Here is a 25,943-nt window from a genome sequence, read left to right as displayed (position 1 = left end):
CCAACCACCCCCAGTCACAGAGAAGTTCAACAAGATGGAAATCAATCAACTGATAACTTCTTGTCACATTGAGCTGAGCATGCATGGGTTTCTCATACTCTACTATTCATGGGGCTGCAAAGCTTTGGGTGTGCATACAACAGCATGGATATATTTAGTGTTTCACTAGTGTTGTCTACTCCACGATATTCGTGACCGTATGAGCTGTTAGACTCTATTGATCTAGCCTTGGATGTTTGATCAGTTCCTGTCGTATTTTTTTTGCATGTCGAAGAGTGCAAGGAAAACAGAGTACTTCATTGCGAATGGTTGCATAACTAAGTTGAACACATTACAGGAGTGCTCTCTCAGGTGCCGCCGTGCCCATCAGGTGGGAAACATTTCACAATGTGTCACGCCTCTTGCTGAAACCTGCAATTCAAGTTTGACTTTCCGGCGTGATCCTCACACCAATAAACTCAGTGGGATTGTGGGATTTGCCTGGCGGCACTGACAGAGCCAGTGGGGGGGGGGGGGGGGGGAGTGGGGTGGCACGTGCCCCCCCAATGATCCGATCAAAATCCCTAATTTCAATCGGATCATTGGGGTTTATTAGTACTAAATTGGCATTTTGCAACCCCCACTTCCACTCTGTGGCATATTAGTACGTGCCAGGGATTCTATGAGATAATAGTCTGAGTCCATAATTGGCAATAACGGCAAAGCAGTTATAAGTGACTCAGAATTGTCCGCAGATGCGTATACAGGACACGGCTTCCCTGAAGGTATACCTTCAGCTAGCGCGATGCCGATCACATACGGTTCGAATTCGACCCTCGATCGATGACTGCGCAATCGCCGCACACGCGTCGAATAAAAAGCAAGGGACAAGTCCTTACTTACAAACAACTCCTCTATCATTTTTAATTGCTAATAAAATTGCCCCCCCGACCTGAAAATCCTGGCTCCGCCATTGCCTGGTAGGATGGGGATGGTTTAGTTTTATTGGTATGTTTTTCAGCGGTTAACCTTTGCTGTACTTTGCACTATCGTGTTTGTATTGTTTGTTGTTGTAACGTTCTTACCCGCCTACTGGATATTTATGAAAAAAAGCTTTATAGCTCATCGGATTCCTCCAGTATAAATACATATATTGTTTCTGTAATTACCACGGCAGCCGCTGGATTCGAACCGTGGACCCGTGCAACAAGCGGCAAACATGTTAACGCTAGGCCCTGTCATCACAAATAAAAACTTTGCATTGACCAATGTACTACCACCACACCCAGTATTAACAGCTGCAAATAGAATTATTGGGGGTTGTTTAAATAAACATTGATGCATGCACTCTGTGGTGCTCTGTGAATGATTGTTTGGCATGCCAAATGTGCACATCATGCCAAAATATTTTTTAAAAATAATTTACAGCCCTTTGTCAATCCACTACTGCTGGATAGAAGCCTCCCCCACACCATGTCAGTCATTAAGGTTGTTTGACCATATTTCACCAATCTCTTCAGCGTGGGTTGGTGGAGGGAATTCCTGGTTCCAATATCACGCACCTCTGGTGTTAACTGTGACTGGGAATTGAACAATAAAAGGCCTTTTATGGTTTAAATTTGATCTAATTACATTTTAACCCATCCATTGGTGATGTCACGACAGGTAAATGAGGGCAAAGGCAGCTGAGGCAGCACACTCGATTCCAGAGTTCGCTATCTGAAGAAACTCGAAGCAGTTTGAGCTAAACGTCGTATGTTGATGTTAAATCCAGCCATGAAAAGTCTTAAGCCACTGGTGAGCTTTATTGGATCAGAATTTCATCAAAACATTTGCCTGTACAGTACAATGGATTTCCACAGTGCGCCCTGCTGCCCACCACGTGGTCTATAGCAGAAGTACTCCAGAATATACAATGGTGCATTCAGAGTTCATTACGCATTAAGAGTTAAGTTGGCTTCAGTAAAGTGAAGTATAATGGACAGTATATTGCAGGTGATGGATAAGAGATTGGGAAGGTTTGCGAACGGGATGTTGGAGGGTAGATTGAAGAGCTGCGGTGGTGAGATGATATCTCCTTCACCTGGTATGCAAAAGGTCGTGGGTTTGAACCCGACCCTGAACCCTGTATATTTGGAGTTTTAATGTTCTCCCCATGGCCACGTGGATTTTTATTCTGGTTCTCTGGTTTTTCCCTCCACATTTATAATCAACGGGCATTTGGAATATTTGGCTGCTATACATTTCCACATAAACCACTTCGTTGAGCTCCAATTTGTGGACAAGTTGCTTCTTAGAAAGAGCTATATAGCTCAGTGGGCCTTGCCGAGTGAAATAAAATAATTTAGATTAGATTGTGATTGGGACGTTAAGGGGTGCAGTATTTTGAGGCCGGCGGGAACTCAGTCCTGGATGCGGAGGATGCTTCGTTTTTCCAGATCGGACATCTCCTTGAGCAGCTGTGCCACATTGTATCGCAGCTCCTGGAACTTACTCACGGGGACCTGGTGAACGTGGAAGAAAATGCAAAAAATATATACAAAATAAGTTAACTCTGTGATAGGTCAGCAGCGGTCATCCTACAATTGTCCCTTTCCATAGAAATGTGGAATTCCCACCAAAAGGATCAGGGGCCGAATTTGTATTTTGAATACACTTACAGCTTCACTCTTGATGTAACAGCGCATGCCAATCTTGCATTCTGTCATGTGACATTTTCACATCATTTCTATAAAAAAAAATCCTGAATCATCAGAAATGTTATATCTAGGCCCGATTTTTCATATTTCTTTTAAATACATGTTTACAAGTTAGGTATGTATGTATGTATTTGTACAGTATTCCTTCATTATTCGGGAGGGATACATTCCAGAGATGCTTGTGACCAGCACATTTCGTAGATAATGACATAGGCCTACGAAAACAAATATTTTTTAATGAATTACTTTAAATACGTAAACAAGCTCTTAAATACGTTAAAATGATCATAACACTATTTTTTAATTATAGACAAAAAGTTAATAAAACATGGTTATTAAAGCATTAAATATCCACCATACAGGTGTCATTAAACCCGCCACAGCCAATTAGTAAGGTTTGTCACAAACACAACATGCCACTTCGTTACTAATACAGCACACCGGTGCGTTGGAGAGCAAAGTCACAACATTTACAATGTGAGTACGACGTTTCGCCAGTAATTACAACTAGATTAATCAGGCGACAGCCAGATTTGTGGAGAAATCTTTCCTGTTTCATTCCTTAAATAGAGATGTGATGACATCACTCTTGAGCCCTTCTTGAGCGAAATGGGGGGAGGGGATTAATGAATGCATTTAAATGACAATGGGTATCCATTGCCTGTTAGGTTACTTATATGGTAATAAACCACTTAATGCAAGCCCATTGTTCTTGTACCTCTATTAAACTATTAAATAATAGTTTAAACTATTATTCATCACTGTATCTAATCAGTTTCTTTCTCTGTCTCTCAATGCAGTCGTGTAGAGTTCCAGGTACGATTCACAGATAGCCAAAATCGTGGATAGTAAATTCGTGTAGAACGAAGGAATACTGTACATTCATTTTACCTCAAATTGGTGTGTGGAGCCATCGGTCAATGAGAACTGCATCAACACGGAGGGACGCAAGGCACGAGCCAGAACACTGCATACACACACATTGGCAACAAAGGCTCATGTGAATGGTTGGCTATGCACGGTGCGAAAGATTTTCAATGTTCATACATACAAAGGGCCTCAGGATCCATTATATCAAGCACAATTTAATACAAGGGAGCTGCTTGATGAGTACGAACAATGTGGACAAAGTACATTTACTTGCAATTCAAAACTCTAATATTTACTTGTAGGCCTAGAAACTGGAAAATTTTGCAGCAATTTTGAAGATCAAGTTGGTACAGCAATTTATATTCTTTGGGTCTTTCGGTAAAGCCACGTAGATAGAACAAATTATAAAAATAGTAACAATATCACGACGTTTCGATCGCAACACAAGCAATCGTCATCAGGTGAAAAATATAGTGGGGGAGCTATATTTGTCACCTGATGACGATTGCTTGTGTTGCAATCAAAACGTCGTGATATTGTTATTATTTTCATTATTTGTTCTATCAATGTGGCTATACCAAAAGACCCAAAGAATATGAATTCCTGCAATCACAAAAGCTTTAAGGCAAGATTTACAGCAATGTATTTAATGAACAATAAACTAGCAGCAATAGATATATATTACAGTTATTACATAGCCACAATTGGCTTTGCTTAGCAATTGAAGACATTTACTGGATGGATACAACTAGATATAATATCAGCATATGCTGCCTAGGGGGATCAAAATAATTTAATTAATATGCAGATGAAAGCAAGTTGGAGTGGTTTTTAAAATGTTAACTTCATAAAAAAAAACAGCATACCAATGTGCCTAAAAATAGTTTTTAATCAGTGTATTTTACCTGCTAAGACAATCAGACATGTGGCCATTGACAAGAGAAAATGGAAAAGCTGAGAAGGGTGCAAAGAAGCATGGAGTGGTGCATGCTTGGAATGACAGCGATTAGAGGAAGAAGGAACATACGAGTTAGAAAACCTAAGCAAGGTCACATTTAACGTTACATTCACTGTTAACAAAGATACGTGAGCTTGCTGCAGGGCACATTGCGAGAAGGGATGATGGCCTGCGGTCGAGGCTGGAGTGGCAGACAAAGCAGGCAGCACGCTAGAGAGGATGTCTTGCCACTGAGATGGAGAGATGAGATCATCTTGTGTGCTACAGCCAGATGGATTGTTGCATCACTAGACTGTACGATTGGGTTGACAAAATCGATTTTTTGGAAATTACACTGAAACAATGAATGGTATCAATCACATACCATAATTCCCAGTTTACAAATTTAAATTAGATCAATGATTTTTTAAAATTGTTTTAGAGGGTTTAAAGATTTCGTGACTGCAGGGATTCAGCATCTTGGTTCTTTCGGTAAAGTCACGTAGAAGGGAAGTAATAAAATAATTCAAAATAAAACATAATAAAATAATTCTCACGACGTTTCGGCCACAACACAAGCAGCCGTCCTCAGGTGAAGACCAGGTCTGTCGAGGCGACAGCGTCTAAATGAAACACCACCACGCTTGGAGTGTCTTTTTAAGCTGGTTTGGAAGGGGAGGGGGGGGGAAATGCGCCTTGACAAAAGAATCTGCATATCAAGAGGAATTGAGCATATTTATGGGAAATGCAGGAATGAGACTAGTGCTACTTGTGAAATGCGTAGGAGGTGGGCGGGGGGTTTTCAAAGTCATATTATGCCCATGCATTTTGCAGGATTAGCAGCATCAAAGGGAGGGGGTAGGGGTAGCATTAATAAAGGGAAGGAATGTTAATAGTATGTAGCTGCAGTAACTCAAAAACCACGTAAAAAGCTAAAGTATAAACTACATAGTATCATCAGTATGCTAAATAAACTCTCAATAAGCTGAGCTACTAACCGTAAGTAATACATTACAATTCTAGGTCGCAAAAAAATATAATATGCTTCCAGCTAAACTTTTTAAACTTTTTCCTTACATCACACGGGTCTATCCCGTACTATATGCTGCCATAGACAAACCCAACATTAAATTGTATACTGTATTACTATACACTACCCTATGTCTTAGAATAATAGTGTAATATTACACTATGTATTATTCTACCCACCCAACTGTATACCACACTGCTGTATATTCACTATACAATTACGATACTATATATTGCCTTATACATTGTATTAAACATTACACTTTAATACTATTTATTATTTAACAATATGTTATACACTATACCATTGACCGTCGCACGAAAGGTACTAAGAGGAAGCAACGAAATATGTCAATGGGAGAGTGGTGGTAGGAAGCTTGCAGCGGAGCAAAGAATCCATTCCCTGCGGAGAATACAAGATATATAGTCCATGTCAGTGAGTGGAACGCGGTCTGAAAGTCACCGTAAACGTGGACACAATCAGTTAAGATCCGAAATGGTTTATTACGTCCTTCCAATGATTGCTAAGCCGGAATCCATCTTCTCGGTTGAAATTGTCTCTTGAACGAATCTCTCATGGTAGCCAGATGGCTTTCAGAGAACCTCTGTCTTGGAGAAGTCAATATCATGTGAACCCATTGAATTGTAACAGTGATCTGCCACGGCTGAGGTGTTTGTCCTACCGTGTTTCAAGTCTGCTTTATGTTCACGGATGCGGTCCGAGACATGTCGTTTGGTTTCTCCAATGTAACTGCTACCACAGAGGCAACTTAGTTTGTAGACGCCAGGGTACTGTATGTCTGGAACCACATCTTTTACAGACGGGACCAGATCACGGATTTTATGTACTGTGTTGAATCGGACCTGGATCTTGTGTTTAATCAGGATTTTGGAGATCTTTTTTGTGACCCCAGCAATGTAGGGTAAGGTGATGGTCTTGAGAGACTCCTCAACAGGATCCTTCATTATGGTTGGAGTGATGGCTTTGCGGATTGTGTAGTCGGAGTAACCATTAGCCTTAAGAGCTTGGCGTACGTGTTTGAGTTCACTGGCAATGTGTTCCTGGTCGGAAATGCATTGGGCTCTATGGTATAGAGTCTTGATGAGGGAATTCTTCTGGGATGGATGGTGGTGGGAATCCGGTTTTAGGTAAGCATCCGTATGGGTGGCTTTCCTGTAGACAGAGTGGCTCATTGAACCATCAGGTCTCTTTTAATTAGGACATCCAAAAAGGGTAGCGCTTGCCATCTTTTTCGACTTCCATGGTGAATCTGATGGCTGGGTGTATGGAATTGATGTGGTCGAGAAATTGGTCTAGAGCAGGCCGGCCATGTGGCCCGATGACAAAAGTGTCATCTACGTACCTCTTCCATAAGGTTGGGCGTAGAGTGGCAGTCTGGATGGCGTCAGTCTCAAATTTCTCCATGAAGACGTTGGCTACAACCGGAGATAGAGGGGAGCCCATTGGGGTGCCCTCAGTTTGCTTGTAGAAAGTTCCATTCCAGGTGAAGTATGTATTGGTTAAGCAGTGTCTCACCAGGGGGGGTACCCCAGCATTCAGTCCTTGATGAACCAAGTCTTCAATGATTGCGATGGTGTCAGGTACAGGAACTTTGGTGAATAAGGAAACCACATCAAAACTGACAAGCAGGTGGTCTGGGGACAGGGAAATCCCCTTGATTGTCGATACCAGGTCAGTAGAGTTTAGTACTGCAGAGGTGGTTTTTCCAGTGAAAGGCAGTAGGATTTCAGACAAAAAACGAGCCAATTTGTATGTGGGGGAGTTGATCGTAGAGACAATGGGACGAAGAGGTGTATCTTCTTTATGTATCTTTGGCAAGCCGTATAATCTTGGTGGCCTGGCTGCAGAAGGTTTCAACGAGAACTGTTTGGTCTGATCAATAAATGCGGTTGAATCAGAAATGATTTGGTTGGTTTTAGAGACGAGGCTGTTGGTGGGGTCTCTTTTTATTTTTGTATAGCTGCCATCGTTGAGTAGTTCTTGAATTTTGTTGTTGTATTCTATTTTGTCCATGATGACAGTGGCATTGCCTTTGTCGGCTGAGAGGATGACAATGTCATCCCTCTTTTTTAATTGAGCTAATTCAAAACGCTCATCTTTGCTGATGTCACTAGCTGGCATCTTAGCGTTTTTGAGGGTTGCAGAGATTTCAGATCTTGCTACGTCTGCAGAGATGTGACTCAGGCCCTTGAGAGCTACATCTACTCTAGCAATTATATCATTAACTGGTATGTGTCTAGGTGTGACTGCACAGTTTAGTCCTTTAGCTAAAACGGATTTCAGACCTTCAGAAATAGACTGTTACTGCGACTTTGTTAATGTCTAGCTTTTCAATGTGTGGGTCCGGTCTATTGTTTGAGAGGCGGTTGAATTTGGAAATCAAGTTGTCCTTACATTTGGTCGACAACTTGATTTCCAAATTCAACCGCCTCTCAAACAAGAGACCGGACCCACACATTGAAAAGCTAGACGTTAACAAAGTCGCAGTAACAGTTCTATTTCTGAAGGTCTGAAATCCGTTTTAGCTAAAGAACTAAACTTTGCAGTCACACCTAGACACATACCAGTTAATGATATAATTGCTAGAGTAGATGTAGCTCTCAAGGGCCTGAGTCACATCTCTGCAGACGTAGCAAGATCTGAAATCTCTGCAACCCTCAAAAACGCTAAGATGCCAGCTAGCAACATCAGCAAAGATGAGCGTTTTGAATTAGCTCAATTAAAAAAGAGGGATGACATTGTCATCCTCTCAGCCGACAAAGGCAATGCCACTGTCATCATGGACAAAATAGAATACAACAACAAAATTCAAGAACTACTCAACGATGGCAGCTATACAAAAATAAAAAGAGACCCCACCAACAGCCTCGTCTCTAAAACCAAGCAAATCATTTCTGATTCAACCGCATTAATTGATCAGACCAAACAGTTCTCGTTGAAACCTTCTGCAGCCAGGCCACCAAGATTATACGGCTTGCCAAAGATACATAAAGAAGATACACCTCTTCGTCCCATTGTCTCTACGATCAACCCCCCCACATACAAACTGGCTCGTTTTTTATCTGAAATCCTACTGCCTTTCATTGGAAAAACCACCTCTGCGGTACTAAACTCTACTGACCTGGTATCGACAATCAAGGGGATTTCCCTGTCCCCAGACGACCTGCTTGGCAGTATTGACGTGGTTTCCTTATTCACCAAAGTTCCTGTACCTGACACCATCGCAATCATTGAAGACTTGGTTCATCAAGGACTGAATGCTGGGGTACCCCCCTCGTGAGACACTGCTTAAGCAATACATACTTCACCTGGAATGGAACTTTCTACAAGCAAACTGAGGGTACCCCAATGGGCTCCCCTCTTACTCCGGTTGTAGCCAACGTCTTCATGGAGAAATTTGAGACTGACGCCATCCAGACTGCCACTCTACGCCCGACCTTATGGAAGAGGTACGTAGATGACACTTTTGTCATCTGGCCACATGGCTGGCCTGCTCTAGACCAATTTCTCGACCACATCAATTCCATACACCCAGCCATCAGATTCACCATGGAAGTCGAAAAAGATGGCAAGCTACCCTTTTTGGATGTCCTAATTAAAAGGAGACCTGATGGTTCAATGAACCACTCTGTCTACAGGAAAGCCACCCATATGGATGCTTACCTAAAACCGGATTCCCACCACCATCCATCCCAGAATAATTCCCTCATCAAGACTCTATACCATAGAGCCCAATACATTTCCGACCAGGAACACATTGCCAGTGAACTCAAACACGTACGCCAAGCTCTTAAGGCTAATGGTTACTCCGACTACACAATCCGCAAAGCCATCACTCCAATCATCAAGAAGGATCCTGTTGAGGAGCCTCTCAAGACCATGACCTTACCCTACATTGCTGGGGTCACAAAAAAGATCTCCAAAATCCTGATTAAACACAAGATCCAGGTCCGATTCAACACAGTACATAAAATCCGTGATCTGGTCCCGCCTGTAAAAGATGTGGTTTCAGACATACAGTACCCTGGCGTCTACAAACTAAATTGCCTCTGTGGTAGCAGTTACATTGGAGAAACCAAACGACATGTCTCGGACCGCATCCGTGAACATAAAGCAGACTTGAAACACGGTAGGACAAACACCTCAGCCGTGGCAGATCACTGTTACAATTCAGTGGGTTCACATGATATTGACTTCTCCAAGACAGAGGTTCTCTGCAAGCCATCTGGCTACCATGAGAGATTCGTTCATGAGGCGATCCACATATACAAACAGAGACAATTTCAACCGAGAAGATGGATTCCGGCTTAGCAATCATTGGAAGGACGTAATAAACCATTTCGGATCTTAACTGATTGTGTCCACGTTTACGGTGACTTTCAGACCGCGTTCCACTCACTGACATTGACTATATATCTTATATTCTCCGCAGGAAATGGATTCTTTGATCCGCTGCAAGCTTCCTACCACCACTCTCCCATTGACATATTTCGTTGCTTCCTCTTAGTACCTTTCACGCCACGGTTTATGGAATAGTGTATAGCATATTATATAATAATAGTGTTGAAGTGTAACGTTTATTGCAATGTATAAGGTAATATATAGTATCGTGATTTTATAGTGAATATATAGCAGTGTGCTATACAGTTGAGTGGGTAGAATAAAACATAGTGTAATATGACAAGGTATAGTCAATAAGCATATTAGTTGCTGTGGCGCCATATTATTAACATTCCTTCCCTTTATTAATTCTAACCTTACTCCCTCCCTTTGATACTGCTAATCCTGCATTATGCATGGGCATAATGACTTTAAACCCCTCGCCAAACCTCCTACGCATTTCACAAGTAGTACTAATCACATATCTGCATTTCCCATAAATATGCTAAATTCCTCGTGATATGCAAATAATTTGTCAAGACGCTCTTCGCCCCTCCATCCCAGCATAAATAGTCGCTCCAAGCCTGGAGCGTGCCATTCAGACTCTGTTTACATGACAGACCTGTTCTCCACCTGAAGACGGCTGCTTGCGTTGTGGCCGAAACGTTGTGAGAATTATTTCATTGTTTTATTTTTATTATTTTATTATTCCCTTCTACGTGACTTTACCGAAAGAACCAAGAAGATAGTATTAAAGTGTAATGTTTAATACAATGTATAAGGTAATATGTAGTATCGTAATTGTATAGTGAATATACAGCAGTATACAGTTGGGTGGGTACAGAGGCGTAGCTAGGATATTTTGCGCCCGCGGACCAACTATAAAATTGCCGCCCCCCCCCCCCCCGTTTAATCACATTTTCCTATTACATCGAATAAGGAATAACAATTAAAATTTTAATGAAACATTGTATTTAAAGAAGCTAATTTATAGAAATTATATTACATGGCTCACTCAGTCACTGTCGTAGACTGGTTGACATAGTCTACAAAAGATAATTTTTTCTTGATTTCACTGTCGCAAACTGGTCAATCACGTAATCAAAATCTGTTTTTTCCAATGTTTCTCTTTCAACGCTAAGAAGAGCAAGATCGCTGAGACGATCTTGTCCGTTTGAAGCACGCAAATACGACAAAATAAGTTTCAATTTGCTGAACGACCGCTCACAGCTTGCAATTGAAACTGCTATTGTTAATACAATTTGCAGTGAATTTCGCAAATTCGGAAATATGTCGTCTCCATAAAACACAATAAAACCAAGAAGATCCAAAGGAGTTTCTGGTAGAACTTCATTCCGGTTACTGAGCAGCATTTTGCAATCTCCAATTTCTGTGAAAAGTTCGTGGCCATTGATGTCGGTGTCATAGAAATTTCCAAAATTTGTGCAATTTCCAGCAGAAATCCAAATTTTGTGTTCAAGTGTTTTAGTCGTAAAAACCGTGTTGACATCTCCTGATGAAGTCGATAAAATACGCTCTTCATAACGCGCACAATTTCTTCTTCTGCTGAAAGTCCTGCATCTCTTGCCAGTTCTCCTGGCATCTTCCGACGTCACCTAATTCTTCTGTCCACATCGATCCCCCAGGCTTTCTACAGAAACTTGGCTCAAATCATCACGCAGCTTGACAAATTCATGCTCCAAAGATTCAAGATCAGTTGCTGCTTCCTTGAAATTCATAGTAGGATCCTGTAGGCGCTTCTGAACACGATCAATTTTCCCAAGAATGACATTCCAGAAATGTAATAAAACTATGAAGTTAAAATTTAATACGCATGCCTGTAACTGTTCTGCATCACTTCTGGTTTCAGGCATCATAGTTACGTCCTCCGATAATTTGTCTAGCAACCCTACTAGTTCATCCAGTCCTTCATAGATAGCTTTAACAGCTTCTGATCGTGCACTCCAGCTAGGGGTCGGCACGGTTTGAACCGACTCAAACTGGTTTCAAATTGAGCAAACCAAACGAAACCAAACCAGCGACGACTGAACCAAACCAAACCAAAACCAAACCAAACTAAGCTAAACCAAACCTCTTGAGTTGGCTTGAACCGAAAAGATGCGCGGCAAACAATATTCGCATTCAATACAAATATCAAGTGTATTAATCGCTAATTTCTACGCAGGCTTTCTTCATATTGAGATTCACTAGCAAGTACTGGACGACGATGTCGTCCACAGCCATCTCCTCAAGCTTGGCACGCCCAATGTCCTTGAACGCAGTGTGGTAGTTCAATGGCAGTGAAACCCCAACACTAGGCAACATCCGCGCTCACGAGCGCACACACATCTCGGCCTTGAACGTGCACTTGTGCAGGTTTGGTCGGTCGAGAAAGGAGCGCTTGGCGGCCGAGTTTGCTCTCTCGGAGGGCACAGACGATGCCGGGATAGGCAAATAGTCGAGGGCCACGCGTCGTAGGCGCGGGTACTTGCCGCCGTACAGCTTCCACCACTCGACGACGTCCATGCTCAGGTCCTGAGTCGGCTCAAGCAGGAAGCGGTCGACCTCGGAGGCGGCGCCGTCGTGAGCGTTGGGCGCGTAGACCATGTCAAAGAGGATGTTAATGCCGCCACGCGGCGACGCCTTCGGCGCCGCGTCCGTCGTCAATGCTGGGTAGCGCTGGTTGAGAATGTCCGTCATCATGTCCTTGATATTGCTGTACTCGGCCTTTACAACCAACCAAACTAGTTTGAGCCGGTTCCACCCTGTCCGAGCCAAACCGAGTCGGTTTTCGTAGCCCCAAACCAAACCGAACCAGTTTAAACAGAGCCAAACCAAACCGATTTGGTTCGGTTCAAACCGCGGTTTGGTGGTTTGAGCCAAACCGTGCCGACCCCTAACTCCAGCGTGTTTCAGACTCCCGCTTTACTGTGATGGGCACAGCTTTTTTTTAACTCTTCCCAACGAATTGTTGAACGAGAGAAAAACAAATATACTTTCAACTGTTCCAAAAAATGTGACGATAAGTGGATCCTGTTTAGCTGAGTGTACTCCTGCTAAGTTTAAGCTGTGGTTGTCACAGTTGACAAACAATGCTCTGTGATTGTTGTCACATATTCGTTGTTGAAGGCCAGATATATGCCCAGTCATCACAGCAGCATTGTCATAGCACTGTGCCCGACAGTCGGCTAGAGGTATGTTGTCAGATTTCAGTCTCTCGACGATGACTCTTTCTTGGCTTGCTGCATCTTTTGCATGTATCTCGATATAACCTAAACATGATTCTTTGATAGTTACTTTTTTAGTTTGAAAATCCACATCCACAAATCTTATGACCTGAGAAAGCTGTTCCCGATGTCCTAGATCAGGAGTTGAGTCAAGTAAGATACCGTAGTACTTGTTTTTCCTGATATCACTCAACAATTGGTTCTTTACAGTCGACGCAAGTATGTGGATAAATTCATTCTGGATTTCCGGTGACAAATAAGAAACTGATCCCGGATTTTCTCCTGCGTGCTGTACGTGTTTTGCTAACAATGGGTCATACTGAGCAACGAGTTTGATCAGCGCGAGAAAGTTTCCAACATTTTTATCCTCATCCGCATTAAAATTTTCCTCATGGCCACGTAGTGCCAAATTTTGTGAAACCAGAAACTTAATACAGGTGAGTATTCAAATATAAGGTACGAGCGACGTACACGTATAAGTGAGCCTTGTAGTAAATGCTGCTAAATGAAGGCCACGCTATGTTGACGTGCGTGGGCTGCTCCGGCTGCTGCAGCCACCTGGAGCGTGGTGTCACTAATAAGAACTCAAAACAGGCCGTCGTAGTTTCCGCCACCAAAAAACAGGCCAGTGACTAAGGCTGAACGACTGCGCCTGTCTGTTGTTTGGGACGTTCCCAAACACCTCCTACGCATTTCACAAGTAGCACTAGTCGCATTCCTGCATTTCCCATAAATATGCTAAATTCCTCTTGATATGCAGATTATTTTGTCAAGGCGCATTTTCCCCCCCCTTCCAAACCAGCTTAAATAGATGCTCCAAGCGTCGTGGTGTTCATTTAGACGCTGTCGCCTCGACGACCTGGTCTTCACCTGAGGACAGCTGCTTGTGTTGTGGCCGAAACGTCGTGAGAATTATTTTATAATGTTTTATTTTTATTATTTTATTACTTCCCTTCTACGTGACTTTACCGAAAGAACCAAGAAGATGAATCCCTGCAGTCACGAAAGCTTTAAATCGAGAGTTATGACATGTCACGCGTGTAAAATATTTTTGGAATAGCCCGCACCTCCATATACCCCAAAGAATCTTGTTGTTTGTAAAAAGTGGTATACTGCGTGGGTTATATGCGGGAAAATACGGTATATGCCTTCGACCATAATTAGAATTTACATTACTTAATCGCAATCTTATATATAATATATAATGTAAATTTAAATAGTATATGCAAATGTACCTCTAAATGCCACCATTTATACTGGCAAATAAGTGAGTTGAACACACGTAACTTAACTGGCCAATTAGAGAATGAACGTATAACCCAAATGCAATCTTTAATTAATGCTTCAGATCCACTCACAACTACACACTGCAGTAAATAAAACATGGATTTCCATGGCTCATGATATCACTCATCGTGGGTAAAGCACTGTGCCTGCTTTCAGTGAATTAACAAAATGATTAGGGTGGTGAACATGTTAGCACATTGGCTAGAGTGACTGTGCTTAGTTGTAAGTGATTCATCATTAGTTATCCTGCAGCACATAAATAAACCACATGTGGCTCCCCCTGTAAGTAACAGCACGAGAAAACACGTGTTCCTCCTCTACCCCAAGCAAGTCTAAACATCCGTCCAACACCCTACAACTGTGGCGTTACTGGGAACCTCGGAGGTGAAGAGATATCAAGATGAAACCAACAGTTCAGAGGCCAAAACTGGACAGAAGCAGCTAAGCAAAAGAAGGAATGGAAGACACTGGTGAGAGAACTTGGCGGAGCAGTGGAATGTATGTATGTTGAACTTCTTTTATACTGTACGTAGCCAACCATGCTAATCGGAGGTCCAGTGGAAGGACAACAAACTAAACACGAAATGAAATTAGTTTTCAACTTATATTTAAAAGTTCACAGCTCCAGTGGTTTCCTCATATCGTTAAGAGCGTTCCAGATGGCCTCAGAAGCGTATCTGAAAGTGCACGATGCAGTGACTCTTTGTTCGATGGATATACAAAAGCCACTGAGGTAGACCGGAGTTTGTGTGATGGTTTATGCTCCTTGACGAGATCAGCAAGGCATGTAGTTCATTTGTGGAAAGCACTTTGTAATGAGCAGAACCTTATCATTTATTTGTTCAGCAGCGGGAAGCCAATGCAGTTCAGCGAGCACCGGATGGACACAGTCGGATCTTGACATTACAGGTGGCTCACAACAATAAAAGTAAAGCTATGGGAGGTGTAAGCACCTGGTAGAGATTGCCACATCCACTCGCCATCGGCAGCTCTCCAGCTGCGGCAAACTCCTCTGCGGCTGCAGCGATGCGGCATCCAGGGCCTCTCGCCTGGATCAACACAGGTGGCACAGTTGGTACATTCCTATTCCATCATTTCCATGATAGCTAGCATGTTGCTACGCACTCCGCATAGCATTTCACATGCAGCAAATGATAAACGACGTCGAAGCTTTTAAGATTGACGTCGAAGCTGCTTGGTTTATAGTTTAAAGGTTTTGAAATTGACTCAACAAATAGTTTTAAGCAGCCAATATGATTAATAATTAAATAATGTTGCAGCTTGTATGGCGCCTTTCGTAAAATCTCGAGGGTCTTCAATTCACATTTAGCTTAGGCTACGTAAAAATGGGCAAGGTCACGTGAAGATGTTTGTGCAGATCATTAATATTTTTTGCAATGTTGGTGATGAACGGTCCTGACATGCGTGCCACTACAATGCCTTTACATCTGCATATCTACCCCACGTATCGCAAACTCCTGAGGGCAAATTACGTCTGCACCACTTTAACGTAATTTTTCTATTCTAAAATTAAAAGTTGATTACCCTATTCTTCAATGAACTCAACAGCACTATACTTATACGTACAGAAACATAAGATGCTTTATAGCTGCTTCGTTAAAAGCAAAGCTCTCATACCCACACTGTAACGCACTCCTGTTGCCTTAAACACCCATATGTTAACACTAAAATATGGCCACTTGCTTTGTTGACGACTCTGCGTAACATAAACCATATTGCGTAACGTAAGACGTGAAAAAGATACCAAAACGGCGACGTTAGATAAACTTAACGGTTCATCCGAATCAAGATGCGATACCATAAAGTGCCAAGCTAAACATGTCACATTTGGTGTCCCCTTTTACAAGTGATCTGCTTACAAACTGGTAAAAGTGTAGAGACAGTGCGGGTGTAGAGACAGTGCGGGTGTAGAGACAGTGCGTGCGTGTGTGGAGACAGTGCGTGTGCAAGAACAGTACGTGGCCCAGTGGTCATGAGGGGTAATCACGGAAGGGAATCATCTGGGAATTTTGGGAATGGGCTAGAAAGTTCGAGAAAGGGCACATGGCCGGGGGCGGAGTGAGGGCCACGCCGGGAATAAAAGGAGGCGAGAGGATCAGGGTCGACTGTCTTCATGCCATCACTCTCTTCGGGCCGTCGCTATCTTCGTGTCGTTGCTACTTGCGTGCCATCCCTGACCAACGTTACCTGTGCGTTATCCCTGGCCCAAGTGATCTGTGCGTTATCCCTGTCCAACTTCAAGTTATCTGCGTGAAGTGCCTAAATAATAAATAAATAAACCTCTATAGTTACAATTGTCCGAGTCACTGCAAAAGAATATCAAATTTCAATTTAAAGCTTTCGGGACAGCAGGGATTCATATTCTTGGATCTTTCGGTAAAGTCACGTAGAAGGGAAATAATAAAATAATATAAATAAAACAATAAAATTCTCACGACGTTTTGACCACAACACAAGCAGCTGCCCTTCTACGTGACTTGACCGAAAGATCCAAGAATATAAAAGCATATCAGTAACGGCATTAGCATTCAATGAGGTGTTGGTAAGTCTGGCCAGTGATTTAATTTAGGTGGTACGGTAACAATATATTATTGCAGTTGTCATCTCACGCAAGACCCAGCATATAATTACTGTTCCCATACTGCTTTAACACGTAGGTGTTCGCGACCAATATCATCCATACAGCCAACTAGTACATTTACAATGTAAATGGCTTGGCTCTCCAACACCGGTGTGCTGTACTAGTGACGAATTGGCATGTTCTGTTTACGTGACAACCCTTACTAGTTGGCTGTGTCGGGTGGTGGCAGGTTTTAACGACATATATATTTACGCGACCTAACCCAAAAAAAATATTTTATTTATGTTACCATACTGTTTGGAAAAGGTAATTTTGACACGTAATTTTTTTTAAAAATATGCTATAAAAAAGATGCGTAAAAAATAAGATTTCTTTCAAGTAGTAATGAAAACCACAACGTTTGAACAAAGCTTGAAGTTTCTGGTCCACAACCACAACATAATTGAGTACTACAATATTTTTGCAGGACCTTGGCAAATAGTTAAGTGTTGAAAATTACGATTGTAGGCATAACCTACAATCGTAATACTTACACATCACCATTTGTACAGAGCATGCAGAGTATACAATCTGCACTGTGTTATGTGGCATCCAACAATGTGGGCAGTGCCGTGTGATGTGAGCCACGTTACGTAACACGCACCATTGGACACATGGTCCAAGTGACATAACTGCCCTGATTTACATTTAATGGCTTTTGCAAAACATAGCACAGAAATCAGACTGGTTATGGGTAGGCCTTGTTGTGCATCTCCTAAAAAAGTATGTTTTCGAGCCACGTAAACGAGGTGTCTTTTTAAGTCTCTAATTGCACTCACTTTTTCCCATAAAGGACATTCACAAACTCGGCCACGTGTTTTTCAGGTATCCTGAAATCATTAAACAACACAGAAACAGAAGATTGTGTTAATCTACATGCAACCTGAAACAAAACATTTCAAATGAATGTGGCAATAATTATAAAATATCTTGTTTTCTAATTTAATAGTTGAGTTTTTAACTCGGGAAATCCACAATTTTGAATGGGCCAAAAGGCTTTTCGGCCGATTCTTGTGTCCAAGGAATAACAACCCATACGTAACATGGATTCTCATGTGCAATTAATATCAGTATCAGCCTAAAATCCAAATGGCCATGCAACAAATCCAATTTACAATTTGGTAATGGAAATTCATTAGCAAATATGCAATATTTACAATCACTCAAAGTATTTGAACAATGAGAAAAATACAAAATATCAAGTCCAAATCAAGCAAAATGCCATCCAACCTCGAATAGTGAAAATGCCACCCAACCTCGAATAGTGAGTCACCACAGTCATCTCATACTGCTTAGTCTCATCTTAATTTGGTTCAATCTTTCCCCAGCTAAACATGACTAAATCCCTCCTCTCCAAACGGCCCAATGCACCAACACAAGACTTCACACCCACACTGGCAAATTAGACCACACCACCCCCCAATCCTCCGCCACTGGGTCCTGATGCACTCCTGAGTAAAATAAAATGTTCTTAAAAATCTTCAAAGTTTTCAAGGAACTGGCCCCTTCATATCTCCTCCCTATCATCTACTGTCCATTATGTGCTCTTCGCAACAGTAACAAAGCTGTTTTTCTCTCGAAAACCTCTGTCAGCTGCTGCTTGACTTCTGTCTATGCAGTCTGGAATTCGCACCTCCTGGCCAACTATGCTGCCAACTGTGCTGCGACCCCCCCCCCACTTACTGGGCTAAACACTCTCTGCCCTTCCTGCACGACTGCATACACACTCATTATACACACACTCATTAACAAGACATCGGCAACAAAGATAAGCAGATAATGAGGCAATCGCACTGACATCCCAAATTTCATGGACATCTACATGGAAGTGAGGCGGTCGAACTACAGTCCTGTGCTTCATGAAGTGGCTTATTTGTGTATTATGAATCAGCAGCGTAATAGCATGCTGTAATAAAGAAATATGGTAATACAACATAGATCGTACAATACAAGGTCCTTGATAATCGTATTGTCCTCTGAGCAAAATATTGTTATATCAAAATTATCTGTGGCAATTTTACGTTCTTTCAAATTTTATTTAACGACAGCATATTCAGGAAATAACGCAAGTGCACAAAAACAATTCATGATGTTTTTTGCCTTGTAAAAAGTACTCAGGAGTAATTAATGGCCTTCCAGTAATGACAGCACATTTTCTGTTGGCATATTCAATTTCACAACAGATTGTCATTTTCAATAATTAGAAGACATGACAGGATGAATGAGTGAAACACAGTTGAAGAACTGTAACGATTTGGAATAGTAGGTTTATGAGGAGTGTGATTCCTTGGGGAGAGACGTAACACACCAGGCGGGTCGTTTTGACACTTTTATCGATGATACTCTTTGGGTCTTTCGGTAAAGTCACGTAGATAGGTTCAAAGAAAATAACAAAAAATCTACGGCGTTTCGATCGCAACACAAGCGGTCGTCATCAGGAAAAGGGGGTTAGCTTCTAAAGGCAAACTGTGTATAAAGGTTTAAAATAGGCATAGCCCAAATGTCAGCAGCATGGGCGGGGCAGCTAATGTTAATGTAAGTGGTGGGCGGTGACCGCGACGGTGGTGGGTTTTCCACCAATTGAAGGGCTGCCAGGTAAAAATTAGCATGTTAATGTAAGATCGGTGAGCGGCCTCCACGGCCAGCACGCTGAGGTGGCTATGTTAATGTGCGAGATTAGCATGTTAATGGAAGATCACAGAGCCATAAGCTCTAGGTCGGTGCGGGAAGGTGAGCGTGTGTGAGAAATTTAACCTGTTAATGTAAAATCGGAAAGCCGAAAATACCAACTAACATTCGAAGGTGGTAGGATGGGAACATCACAGCCACTTATGCCTTAAACTGGTTGATAACGTCTTTCCAATGATTGCTCAGTTTGTACCCATCTTCTCGGTTGAAATTGTGTCTGTGTCTGTATATATGGATGGCTTCATGAACAAATCTTTGTTTATAGCCAGTGGGGTTGCAAAGTACCTTCGTCATAGAGAAATACATTTCGTGTGAGCCCACCACATGAAAACAATGATCAGCGACGGCCGAGGTATTGGTCCTACCATGTTTCAGATCTGCCTTATGTTCCACCAACACGGTCTGAGACATGTCGCTTAGTTTCCCCAATTTAGCTATTGCCGCAGACACAGCTTAGTTTGTAGATGCCGGGGTATTGCATGTCAGGGATCACATCCTTCACAGATGGGATCAGATCACGAATTTTATGTACTCTGTTAAATCGGACCTGGATATTGTGGTTGCTCATGATTTTGGAAATCTTTTTGGTAACCCCTGCTATGTATGGCAAGGTGATGGTTTTGATTGGGTCCTCAGATAGTTATTTCCCAAGGGTTGGGGTAATAGTTTTATGGATTGTGTAGTCTAAATATCCATTCATCTTGAAAGCTTGGTGTACATGTTTCAATTCACTGGCTATATGATGATGGTCGGAAATACATCGAGCTCTACGAGTTTTGGTGAGGGAGTTTTTCTGGGATGGATGGTGGTGGGAGTCAGGTTATAAATAGGCATCCATATGAGTGGCTTTCCTGTAGACAGTGGCTCATTGAGCCATTTAGTCTCTTTTCAATTAAAACATCCAAGAATGGTAGCTTGCTATCCTTTTCCACCTCCATGGTGAATTTGATGGCTGGGTGTACGGAATTTGTGGTTGAAAAATTGGTTCAGTGCTGACAGGCCATGTGGCCAGATATCGAACGTGTCATCTACATATCTCTTCCACAAGGAGGGACATAGGGTGGATGTCTGGATGGCTTTTGTCTTAAATTTCTCCATGAAAACATTCACTACCACTGGCGATAAGGCAGAACCTATCGGGGTACCCTCATTTTGTTTATAGAATGTACCATTCCAGGTGAAGTAAGTGTTGGTAATGCAGTGCCTCACCAAAGTTGGTACATCAGGATTCAGTCCCTGTTGGACCAAGTCTTCAATTATTGCAATGGTGTCAGGTACAGATACCTTGGTGAACAGGGAGACTACATCAAAACTGACAAGCAAATCATCTGGAGACATTGAGATGTCCTTGATTAGAAAAACCAAGTGAGCCGAGTTAAATACAGCTGAGGTGGTCTTGCCCGTGAAAGGAAGCAGGGTTTCAGACAGAAATCGGTCCAGTTTGTAGGTGGGTGAGTTAATGGTGGAGACAATAGGATGGAGCGGGGTACCTTCTTCATGGATTTTTGGAAGGCCATAACACCTGGGTGGTCTAGCAGCCTAAGGTTCTAGAGAGAGCTTAACTGGTTACTCTTTGGTTCTTTCGGTAAAGTCACGTATAAAGATAAAATAATAAATTAAATATTAGCATACGACGTTTCGATTGCAACACAAGCAATCATCATCAGGTATAAATGAAATAGCAACAAAAATCTAACCAGAAAACTATAGATAGACATATAAGCAGACAGATATCACCAAGATACATAGAGAGAGTAACACAGGCACAGAGAGGGAGATCGTCTCTGTAGCGAGGCCTTAAATAGACAGAGGGGGGGGGGGGGGGGCGGGGGCGGAGAGAGGGAGAGGTTAGAGAAAATATGAACATGTCAATGAGTGCGGCGACGCGTGGTCAATTACGCAAGCTTGAACATTAGGGAAGAGGGAGAAAGAACACACTAAATTAAATAACCTAGCAAAATATCGAAATGTTATGTAATACAACACAGAGAGTCGGTCAACACACAATTAACGCATAGCCTGGTCCTTAATCGCAGTAACAGTTCTATTTCTGAAGGTCTGAAATCCGTTTTAGCTAATGGACTAAACTTTGCAGTCACACCTAGACACATACCAGTTAATGATATAATTGCTCGAGTAGATGTAGCTCTCAAGGGCCTGAGTCACATCGCTGCAGACGTAGCAAGATCTGAAATCTCTGCAACCCTCAAAAACGCTAAGATGCCAGCTAGCAACATCAGCAAAGATGAGCGTTTTGAATTAGCTCAATTAAAAAAAAGAGGGATGACATTGTCATCCTCTCAGTCGACAAAGGCAATGCCACTGTCATCATGGACAAAACAGAATAAAACAACAAAATCCAAGAACTACTCAACGATGGCAGCAATACAAAAATAAAAAGTGACCCCACCAACAGCCTCGTCTCAAAAACCAAGCAAATCATTTCTGATTCAACCGCATTAATTGATCAGACCATACAGTTCTCGTTGAAACCTTCTGCAGCAAGGCCACCAAGATTATACGGCTTGCCAAAGATACATAAAGAAGATACACCTCTTCGTCCCATTGTCTCTACTATCAACTCCCCCACCTATAAATTGGCTCGTTTTTTGTCTGAAATCCTACGGCCTTTCACTAGAAAAACCACCTCTGCGGTACTAAACTCTACTGACCTGGTATCGACAATCAAGGGGATTGCCCTGTCCCCAGACGACCTGCTTGTCAGTTTTGATGTGGTTTCCTTATTCACTAAGGGTCCTGTACCTGACACCATCGCAATCATTGAAGACTTGGTTCATCAAGGACTGAATGCTGGGGTACCCCCCCTGGTGAGACACTGCTTAACCAATACATACTTCACCTGGAATGGAACTTTCTACAAGCAAACTGAGGGCACCCCAATGGGCTCCCCCCTATCTCCGGTTGTAGCCAACATCTACATGGAGAAATTTGAGACTGACGCCATCCAGACTGCCACTCTACACCCCTCCTTATGGAAGAGGTACGTAGACGACACTTTTGTTATCTGGCCACATGGCCGGCCTGCTCTAGACCAATTTCTCGACCACATCAATTCCATACACCCAGCCATCAGATTCACCATGGAAGTCGAAAAAGATGGCAAGCTACCCTTTTTGGATGTCCTAATTAAAAGGAGACCTGATGGTTCAATGAGCCACTCTGTCTACAGGAAAGCCACCCATACGAATGCTTACCTAAAACCGGATTCCCACCACCATCCATCCCAGAAGAATTCCCTCATCAAGACTCTATACCATAGAGCCCAATGCATCTCCAACCAGGAACACATTGCCAGTGAACTCAAACACGTACGCCAAGCTCTTAAGGCTAATGGTTACTCTGACTACACAATCCGCCAAGCCATTACTCCAACCATCAAGAAGGATCCTGTTGAGGAGCCTTTCAAGACCATCACCTTACCCTACATTGCTGGGGTCACAAAAAAGATCTCCAAAATCCTGATTAAACACAAGATCCAGGTCCGATTCAACACAGTACATAAAATCCGTGATCTGGTCCCGTCTGTAAAAGATGTGGTTCCAGACATACAGTACCCTGGCGTCTACAAACTAAGTTGCCTCTGTGGTAGCAGTTACATTGGGGAAACCAAACGACATGTCTCGGACCGCATCCGTGAACATAAAGCAGACTTGAAACACGGTAGGACAAACACCTCAGCCGTGGCAGATCACTGTTACAACTCAGTGGGCTCACATGACATTGACTTCTCCAAGACAGAGGTTCTCTGCAAGCCATCTGGCTATCATGAGAGATTCGTTCATGAGGCGATCCACATATACAAACACAGACAATTTCAACCGAGAAGATGGATTCTGGCTTAGCAATCATTGGAAGGACGTAATAAACCATTTCGGATCTTAACTGATTGTGTTCACGTTTACGGTGACTTTCAGACCGCGTTCCACTCACTGGCATTGTATTCTCCGCAGGGAATGGATTCTTTGCTCCGCTGCAAGTTTTCCCCCCACGACTCACCCATAGACACGACGGTCAATGGTACAGTGTATAATAACAAATAGTATACCATTTATATGCTTAATACACTGTACAAAGTAATATATAGTATCGTAATTGTATAGTAAACATATAGCAGTGTGATACACATTAGGGTGGGTAGAATAATACATAGTGTTATATTAAAAGGTATAGGGTGGTTTATAGCAATACAGTATATAATTTAATGTTTGGTTTATCTATGGCAGTATATAGTACGGTGTATTCTCGTGTGATGTAAGAGAATAAAGTTTAGATGGAAGCATATTAAATAATTTTTACGACGTAGAATTGTAATGTATTACTTGCTGTTAGTAACTCAGCTTATTGTAGAGTATAGTAAGTATACTGATGATGCTATGCAGTTTATACTTTAGTTTTTTATGTAGTTTATACTTTAGTTTTCTACGTGGTTGTTTAGTAACTGCAGCTACATACTATTAACATTCCTTTCCTTTGTTAATGCTACTCCCTGCACCCTCCCTTGGTGCTGCTGATCCTGCATAATGCATGGGCATAATATGACTTTGAAACCCCCCCGCCCACCTCCTACGCATTTCCCATGAATATGCTAAATTCCTCTTGATATGCACATTATTTTTGTTAAGGCGCTCTTCTTCCACCTCCAACCCAGCTTATATATAAGCTCCTAGCTTGGCAGTGTCTCATTCTTCACCTGAAGACGGCTGCTTGCGTTGTAGCCGAAACGTCGTGAGAATTATTTTATTTTGTTATGTTTTATTTTTATTATTTTATTACTTCCCTTCTACGTGACTTTACCGAAAAAATCAAGAAGACATGTCAATCATATTCTCTATTTCCTTATCAATTTGGTTTTTAATTTCCAAGGGCACTGGATATGGACGTTGAGGAATTGGTTTTGGATCAATAAGTGAAATTTTTAATTCGGCCAAATTAATCTTACCGGGCTGGTCCGTTAGAACAGCTGTATGTTTCTAATATGGAGATCAATTGTGATTTTTGGTTAGTGGATAAATCATAATTCGCAATGACATCCTCCCAGGCCTCCCGAGGTCCTGGAGATGGCATGCGAGTCATTTCAAGCTCTCCGGTCTTTACCTCAGCATCCAGCAATATATCGGCATTTTCACAATTTCCACGTGGACTACTCCACACTTGACTACTGGTAGCTGCTCAGTTTGGTTTTCACCCTCAAGTTTCCCGTTCGACACATTTCTTAAGTAAATTTGCATGATACACGCGTTCTGTCCCATTTACATTCACGACGTAGTCAGCCTCTCCAATTTTCTTTATTACAAATGAACCCTTCCATCCCATTAGTCATTTGGTGTGATCAGTAGACAATAGCAACAACACTCTGTCCCCGACTTCCACCCTCCTGTCCTTAGTCCGTGGGTCGTAGTCGCTTCTGTTTAGCTGCTGCGTGTTGAAGGTTTTGCTGCGCGAGCTGAAATGTCTCCTCCAACCGATTCCGTAAGTCAAAAACGTATTGATATTTTGGTTAGATCACTTAAGTATGAATGTGTTGTAACCCTCCACCACCCGACACAGCCAATTAGTAAGGGAATTGTCATGTAAACAAAACGCCAAATAGTTACTACTTCAGCCCACCAGTGTGTTGGAGAGAAAATCCACAACATTTACAATTTGAGTACGATATTTCGCTGGTAATTACATCCAGCATAATCGAGAAATTCGCCAGGATATTCTGGCAAATCGCCATTTATGGCAAACAGCATATATCTCGAATCATTACAAAAAATGAATCCAAACAATCTTGCATTCCTCAAAATGTGGTAGTTTAAGAATACTAGCCTTAGCTTGTATCACAGATGTTGTCTCAAACCCTTGTCCTCTCTGTGTCCTAGTCAGTTGTCATAGCCTCAGACTTTATTTTCAGGACTTACAATTCCACTCTTGCTGTTCTCTCCTCTCTTCTTCTCTCTCGTTCTCACTTCTCTCTGTAATACTCTTTCCTCCCATTAAAAAAAAAAACTTCTGGAGTTCTGGCCCTTGATATCCCAGTAATTCCACCTATTTACGCAACTCTTCAAATTATTTAGGTCTTTCGGTAAAGTCACGTAGATAGGTTTGACGAAAATAACAAAAAAACAACAAAAAACTATAACGTTTCGATCACAACACAGGCGGTCGTCATCAGGAATAG

General features: G+C 42.2%; 1 protein-coding gene across 10 annotated transcripts in view; it reads right to left on the bottom strand.

The window, feature by feature from the left end:
* Positions 1-1,765: 1,765 nt before the first annotated feature.
* COMMD5 (COMM domain containing 5) overlaps positions 1,766-25,943 on the bottom strand; it is a 41,122-nt gene continuing 16,944 nt past the window's right edge. For 8 of the 10 annotated variants that reach the window (XM_061563760.1, XM_061563763.1, XM_061563764.1 and 5 more), the window contains exons 5-8: positions 17,851-17,901; positions 15,384-15,479; positions 3,570-3,645; positions 1,766-2,483 (exon numbers count right to left, since the gene is read on the bottom strand). In XM_061563760.1, the coding sequence (XP_061419744.1) occupies positions 2,382-2,483; positions 3,570-3,645; positions 15,384-15,479; positions 17,851-17,901 (325 nt within the window). In that variant the 3' untranslated portion in view covers positions 1,766-2,381. The remainder of the gene's footprint in view (positions 2,484-3,569; positions 3,646-15,383; positions 15,480-17,850; positions 17,902-25,943) is intronic. The other 2 variants (XM_061563768.1, XM_061563769.1) reach the window with 2 other exon arrangements.

The sequence above is a fragment of the Lethenteron reissneri genome, chromosome 32 (assembly GCF_015708825.2).
Source record: "Lethenteron reissneri isolate LAM-NWPU_2019-01 chromosome 32, ASM1570882v1, whole genome shotgun sequence".
Taxonomy (NCBI): Eukaryota; Metazoa; Chordata; class Hyperoartia; order Petromyzontiformes; family Petromyzontidae; genus Lethenteron; species Lethenteron reissneri.
This window is presented reverse-complemented; position numbering and strand designations above follow the sequence as displayed.